This window comes from Vigna umbellata, chromosome 8 (assembly GCF_029865625.1).
Source record: "Vigna umbellata cultivar VRB3 chromosome 8, Vumbellata_1.0, whole genome shotgun sequence".
Taxonomy (NCBI): Eukaryota; Viridiplantae; Streptophyta; class Magnoliopsida; order Fabales; family Fabaceae; genus Vigna; species Vigna umbellata.
In genome coordinates, this window is record NC_142172.1 from 17,367,121 (window position 1) to 17,374,635 (window position 7,515).

General features: G+C 31.0%; 1 protein-coding gene across 2 annotated transcripts; it reads right to left on the bottom strand.

Annotated features, from left to right (window-relative positions):
- Window positions 1–346: 346 nt before the first annotated feature.
- LOC148194155 (uncharacterized) lies at window positions 347–5,688 on the bottom strand. 2 transcript variants are annotated; one of them, XM_088097499.1, is made up of 11 exons: window positions 5,526–5,688; window positions 4,712–4,952; window positions 4,469–4,587; window positions 4,095–4,203; window positions 3,964–4,003; window positions 3,535–3,624; window positions 3,328–3,427; window positions 3,094–3,233; window positions 2,200–2,302; window positions 1,031–1,659; window positions 347–887 (listed from the first exon to the last, which is right to left on the bottom strand). In XM_088097499.1, the coding sequence occupies exons 2-11, from the start codon at window positions 4,848–4,850 to the stop codon at window positions 548–550; spliced, it is 1,809 nt and encodes a 602-aa protein (XP_087953625.1). In that variant the 5' UTR covers window positions 4,851–4,952; window positions 5,526–5,688; the 3' UTR covers window positions 347–547. The 2 variants fall into 2 exon arrangements, with proteins under 2 accessions (XP_087953625.1, XP_087953626.1); XM_088097500.1 differs by lacking the exon at window positions 5,526–5,688 and adding an exon at window positions 5,335–5,463.
- Window positions 5,689–7,515: the final 1,827 nt, after the last annotated feature.

Below are 7,515 nucleotides of genomic sequence, written 5' to 3' on the forward strand. Positions count from 1 at the left end.
AATATCTTTTCTGTACAAAATCTATTCTCAAACTCAAATTCAGTTTCCTGAACCATTTTCTTAAAGATTTTTCCTATGTTTTTCCTATACAAACATTTGTAGTAACTCGTCTATTTTCTAATATATTTTCGTCATCATGTTAATTGCAACGACCAATATCCTTAGAACACTAACTAAGAATTATAAAGCTTTTTTTGTAGAAGTGTAATAGCACACTTCCCTGTGATTTCCAATACAACTTCAATATTATTTTTAATTAAAAAAACTTTCTACTTAATGATTTCTTAATCAGTATCCTTAAAACATTAGTTAGTAGGACCTTTATTATTTATATGGCCAGTAAAAATAAAAGAAAAATAATACAGCAATTTTCAACAAAAACAAAAGGGAGGAGAACCCTGTTGGAATACATGATAAATTAACACTTATACAAGTAAGTAACAATTGTGTTGAGGTATACAAAACCTGTACTGAGTTATTGGAGCTTCAATGACATTTTCAAAAGATACCTAAACATACCCTCTTTTCTTCTTCTGCTCTTTCCCATTTAACTCTTTTTCCTTTTAGTTAATGCAGAAAACAAATGCCAAATTTTTTTCTTCCTGCATAACTTCTTTGGTACCTCTGAATTCATATCATGAGTTGCAATGGTGTTTACTTTTATCTGCTTGCTTGCTTTTTCTGCATGATCTGAAGGAACATCTTCAACTGAATCAGTGTTCAATAGCTTGTTGCTGATTGGTGTTTGATGCTGAATTGCACCATTTCCCAAAGGGTATGAAACAGCTTGGCTTGACAAAATAGCTGTTGGAAGATTCTGCTCCGATGAAGTTGGTACTACTTTGTTAGAATTTACTTCCTTCAAGTTAGGATTTGTTCCTGTATATCTGAAAGAACAAAAAAGTATAAAGAAAAACTGATGATCAGCAACATCTTAAACTACTTTGCTTATTTTCAAACAAAACCATAAGGAAGCAAATTCACAGTCTTCTATTCCTATAAACAACCACAGAAACAACATATAAATCACCTCGAGTTTTGGATACCAGAGTTAGTGTCACGCCCTTGTTGCAAAGCTCCCTTTGGAATATCTCCCTTTGGTACTTCAGCTCCAACATCAGTTTTGGAGCTTATTTGAGTGAGTTTTAAGGAATATGAATCCTTTCTATCATCATTTTTTATACAAGTGGTCAATCTCTGTTCACGAACCATTGAAATGGCCTTGTCTAATGTTTGCAGAGCATGTTCTACCTCTGATCTGATATATACACTCCTCTTGCCTCTTATTACACTTTTGTTAACTTCCTTCATTGGAATGTCTTCTACTTCTTTATTGCCCTCCTCAATTTCTACAATTTCTTCAGTATCTACTACAATCTCACCAAATGTTTTGCTACTACCTAGTTCTTCTGTATTCGTTGTCATTGGCATGGCATTATTTGCATATTGGTTACTCATATCTTCCTTCGATGCATCTTTTTCCTCTTCATGCTTGCTTTCAACAAGATCTTCAGCTGTTGCAACTTGCTGAAGCTCTCCACCATTCATGGCCTTTGATACACTAGTGTTGTATAGAGCTTCACGAATTCTAACATATAATGGATCCCCTAAGGCCTTGTTGAATTCTCCTTTACCGTGGTTCGTCATAGAAGACACAGCCTATAACATGGATTGGTTTATGTCATAAGAAAACAGATAATTTTATCAAATAAAACATGCAATGATGGAAGGATGTTTTACTTTTGCATGATGAAGCAGAAAATGAGATATCAGCTGAATTCAACTTTCAAAGTAGCCATTGCAAATAAAATAGGCTGAGTTCACAAAACCATGGTAAACCCTACCCTCAAATATTGTAATAATTAAAGAACCCATGTTAATGTGTTTCTAATTTTTGTGCTATGCTTCGTTTAACAAAAATATGTTATCCTCGTTATCTTGGTAATCCATCTCTGCATCTTACACAAATAACTACGATATCAAAAACTGAAAAAATTACAGTAATTTAATGATAAAAATTATAGAATCCAAGGGTAGATGATTTGATCATAGGATATAACAAAAATGCAGCATTAAATTTTCTTTTAAATTATTTTTCTTTATTAAAGAAGAGTTGTCCCATTAGGTAGATTCAGAAAATTAAAGGCCACCTTTCATTGAAAACCTAATAAAAGAAACATATCTGAAAGAATCTACAACCTTCTGAAAAAGTCTGAAACCATTGCCAATGAGCTGCCTTGAAATAAAGTTTATAAGGGATGGTGGCACAAAATCCAGCTTTACATCCATATTTGCTATTGTCCTACAAAATTTGAAGTTTTGAATCAGACCCATTTTCTTTGTGGTACCTTTTTCATTTGTAACCACATGAGAAAATGTCACTCAATACAATTAATCCATGAAGCCAGAGCTTACTTTCATATTTCTTCTAGAAGCTAGTAATAAATGTACTGGTAAATTATAATAGAATATTGGAAACTTAATAATCAATGGAAGCCAGTAAGATAACTTTAGACAGAACAACCAAACAAGCTACATAACCATTCACAGAAACATAAGCAATGCCAAGACTGTATAAAAAACTGAACACAATAAATATCAAAGAAAAATCAATTTGATTGACAAAAGAACAAAACCAAAAGCCATCAATACAGAATTGTCAGGTAAGGTAACTAATACTTTCTAATATTAATCTGAAAAATCAGCAAACCCTATAATATATTAAAAAAACAGTGACTTCAGTTAGCTTCAGAGGACTCCAGAACGTCATTAGTATTGACACAATTAACAGAACTGCAATACCTTCATACTGAAGGTCGAGATTCTAATTACAGTTTGGTAAAACAAATATAAAAATACTTCAGTAGTGGTTATTGTTTAAACACAGCATTTCAAATAGTGAACAGAAAAAACATGCATACTTTCACTATTATCAACGGGAAAACTGGCTTCATAGTTCATATATTCTAATTCTAATATCCTACAACCATTTGTCTACAACTCTTTTTAAACAAGCAAAACTTATATGAGGCATTATGATCTCTGATTGCAATGAAATTTTATGTTTTATGTTTTAATACACCTAAAACTCACCGAAAATAACTTCTTTCTGATGTCACCTTTTGCAAGGCAAAGCCTCCCACCAAATCAATTCTCACAACATCATTTGCTTCAGGAATTACTTCATTGTTGAAGCCATAAAGGGTGTCCGTGGCATTCTTCGAGTCAGAAACCTACAAGATTAAGAAAAGATTTCTTCAATTTTTGGGACTAGTGTAATATTAGCTTTCCCTAAAAGATAAAACAAACACGGATTCAGATCATTACCGAGTTTGTAAGAACAACAATTAAGTCATCTTGAAAGTACTCAAACAGATAATAGTGCACTATAGCTTCCCTCGTAGACAGAGGCCATGAAACCTTCATCCTTTCTTCCAAAATTCAGAGCAAAATCAGCACTTAAAAACAAAAACTTTTGGCATGGTAAGGGGAATTAGAGTTTTATTGTTTTTAATTGATGATGGTAGGACAAACCTCACGAGTGATAACTGCTCCCCAATCCCAACCTTCTGCAAGCATTCAGTTGATAAGATTTTGAAAGTGGGAACGGTAGACTGAGGCCACCTAAATGGAAATTGTGAAAAGGATGTCAGGTACAATTACCAGGTACATTGTTATAACGATATATTACTCAGATTCAAATCCACTCCCAAAGAATACATTGACATTCAGAACAGCCTTATAAAAACAGTATAAAGCCAACTGCATGCAAAATACATTTCTTGTAACTATAACTTTCTCAGAATCCTAAACCACACCAAAATGTAGTTTTTTTCAAGTGGTATAACTTTAAACTTTATACAGAAATTGAACTAGCATAAAGGTGATGACACTGGTGAGTTTCGTGTTCAGACTAGTATACAGAAAATTCAAGGCAAATATTGAACTAAATATAATTCTCACCATTTTTTGTAAAGGTATGTCTCCCATGAGATACATAAACCTATAACAAAGAAAGTAACACATCAAATTTTGCATGTCGAAATCAATAATATAGCTTTTGTCACTAAAAGGGTTGCTCTAGTGTGACTTACAAGCATCAACAGGCCCATCTACAAAGCCTTCCACAAGCATTGTATGAAAAGGGGTCCCTTCTGGTCCTTCGCGATACATAACCCGAAACTCTTCACCATCTTGTTTTAACTGTTGAAATAAGTAATATTATCACTCAAGAACTTGAATGAACAATCAAGTATCTTCAACTAAACAATGAAATACTGTTGGACAAAAAAGAGAATCAACTAGGCCAATCATCTAATGTGAATTCCTGATTTTTTTGAAAGAAAGTTATCAATTAAAAATGCAAAACAAAAAAAAAATCAGGATCTGAATGAATGGAAGATGGGATAAATAGGAAAAATATCAACAAAACAAAACATGATGAAACTACTGAGAGTCAACAGCATACTTTCCAATCAGTGTGTGACGTATTAGATCTTTCACTATCATCTGATGAAACACTCCTCAACATATCAAGAAAATGAGATACCTCGGCAGTCTTGGCTTCTGCCAATTGATCTATATATCCTGCACCAATCAATCATGAACTAAGGAAAAAAAACAGACAAAGCAAACAAACAAAATAATTGTCCAAATACTGATACTATTCCATCCCAAATACCAATTAAAAGAAATTAGGGAATGTCATCACCTTCTACTTCAGGTTCTGAAGAAAGCAAAAGTTGACTTCTGACAAGCTTTTTGAGCAAGCCATCATTTGTAAGATCAGGTGAAGCAAGGGTCCTGTCCAGTCTTTCCCTATACTGCACAATCTTCCTTTTCTTCTCCATCTTTACATCTCCTGCCAATAACCCTTCTCTCAAAAAGTCAATTCAGGAGCACTGGCATACGAAGGATTTCTTCTCTTCTCTGTCTACTCCAGCAGAAAATCACTGTGGTACAACAAGATAAGCTAATCAGGTATAAAAACTCTCATCTCATCACGTAAAGAACACAAAAAATTGCACGCGTAATTAGGCAGAACTCGTGAAAGGTTTCTTTCTAATAGCCAAAGAAATGAAACTTCCTGGTAAATTCACTCCTATATGCTCTTGTTTGATGCGTCATTCAATCCAAAAAGCCAAAAGTAAACAAAGGCAATATGCATCCACCATGTATTACACAGACATCAATTCCATTTGAACCGCGCACAGGAAAAAGAATTCCAAGAAGGAGCAGAATAGATAAATACATGAATTCACACCCCAGACACACGCCAACAATCAAATGAAACTACATGACAAAAAGAATTTGAAGTCAACGAAATCAACAAACCAAAATCAAATTCCAGGACTGAAGTCCACAAGGGTCATTCGGAAATTGAAAGAAACCCAAATGAGGAAAAAAGCTAACAAAGCAAAGAGGTGGAGAAATCAAAGCACCCCACAAGCCGCATGAAGCAGCAGCTTAAAAAGATGAGAACTTTATTGAGAATATCAGAAAATAAAAAGACATGATTCATGAACCTTGGCTTTGAGGAATGGTGGCTTTCAATGTTGATAACCTGGGAAGGATGCAGAAACAGAGAAAGGTAGATCTCAAGCAATGAACCAATCCCAAGACAAAAGTCAGGTGATGTGAGAGGAACACACCATGGACTTTGCTTTGTTTCTCCTAGTCATAGGAGACAAAGTAGCAGCTCACCAACACCTAAGCCCATAAATTCTATTATATATTATATTTTATATTTTCTATTTTCTATTTTCTATTTTTAATATAAGAATTTCTCACAAATAAAACTAAATTCTCTCTAATTTCATTTTAACTATAATATTAATGTCTTTGAAAAAATGAATGGGGGCTTTGGAGAGGACACACATTAGAATCCAAATCTAAACTATATTTTTTTTAAATAAATACTTTTAGTTAATTGAAATTCAATATACGTTTTCAGATTCTCAAATTTAACATAAACATCAATTTAGTCTTTTGAATTTTAAAAGATATTTCAACCATTTAAATATAAAAATAGTTTTAGTTCATAAAAGAGAAATGAAAAAACAATTTTTTCCTTCTCAAATTTAGTGATTATTGTTTAAATTTTAATTTTTACTAATTAGTGAAAATACAATTAATGTAATCTTGATAACAACACATACATATGAAAAAAATAAATAAAAATTCAACAGTTTGAAAGAGGAGGAGAAACTAGAAAATAGTATATTTCATCCAAAAAAAATAATGTTGTATGATTATATTAAAATTGATTAAAATAGTTTTCTATGGTTGAGTTTTCAAAACATGAAGCTTTATTTGATTAGTTTAAAAACAATAAATAGTGTGTGAAAAGCTTATGTATTTGTTTTTGTTTTCTTGGAACCGTGAAAAGTTTTCATTGAAAACAAAAGCAAAGGTAAGTGTGAACTTCGTAGAAGGTGAAGTTGGAAAAATACAAACGTCAAAGCTTTTTGAGGGACCAACAAGATAAATAGAAAAGTTTTAATAATTTTTATTAATTTTGAGAAAAAAAATTAGTCAATCATTTCAACTTCTTTGTCCAAGAAAATTTGGTTATTGAGAACTTATTCACCTTTCTATGCTTAAATCTGGTAAGAAGAGTATGTATTTTTTATTTTTATAACTTTTATTTTTGGATATTTATCATTGATTTTGAATTTTTTTAATTTAAATATAATCCGAATACTATCTTATATTTTCTCTTTACATTTTAAATATATTTTCTCGTTCAAATATCAACTGAACAATTTAAGTAGTTATAATTAAATATTATAAACTTTTATTAAAAATAATACGAAGAAACTACACCAAATTCGTAATAAAATTACCTCACAAACATAAACAAATATTATAAACTTTTAACTATACATATATTTTATCTTCAAATAAAAAAAAGAGAGAGAGTGAGAGAGTTATTTATGTTAGGTTAGCTTTTTGCTAGAATGGGTGAAAGCATTCGCGTTGTCCTCAAGCAAAGCATGATACCCATAACTGGACTATAGGATGGGAAAGAATTAAAAAAATAAAATTAAACTCTTTATATATAAATATTTTCAAATGTATGATCTATCTTATTATTGTCATGAAATTTTTTTCCATTGGTATTTTGTAGTATCTTTAACAAATATACTAAATACACATACACTCCATTAAATATTTTTAGTTATTTTAAAAAAAATATTCGAAAAATGTGTATATAAATATTTTATTTTTATTAAAAAGTATTTAATTTAATGTCTTTAATTCATAAATATTTACCTTGGTTGAAACTAAACACAAATAATAAAATTAATTCAACCTATAAGGACTAAATTTGTATTCATTGAAAAAGTTTAAATAAGGTTGGTAATATAAGAATTTTGTTTTAAAAAAAATCTTATTTTTTTTTAAATATCTAAACTTTAAATATTAATTATCATGTTCTAACAAATTTAATTTGAACAAAATGGTCTATCATAAACAAAACATTTAAGTCACAAAATGATATTGAAAAATAAG

Excerpts from the sequence above, each read along its gene's own strand:
- LOC148194155 (XM_088097499.1), bottom strand. The coding sequence starts at position 4,850 with ATGGAGAAGAAAAGGAAGATTGTGCAGTATAGGGAAAGACTGGACAGG. Across the intron at positions 3,234-3,327 it reads TTGTTGTTCTTACAAACTCG|GTTTCTGACTCGAAGAATGC; the intron begins GTAATGATCTGA and ends TTAATCTTGTAG. Across the intron at positions 2,303-3,093 it reads TCAGAAAGAAGTTATTTTCG|GACAATAGCAAATATGGATG; the intron begins GTGAGTTTTAGG and ends CAAATTTTGTAG.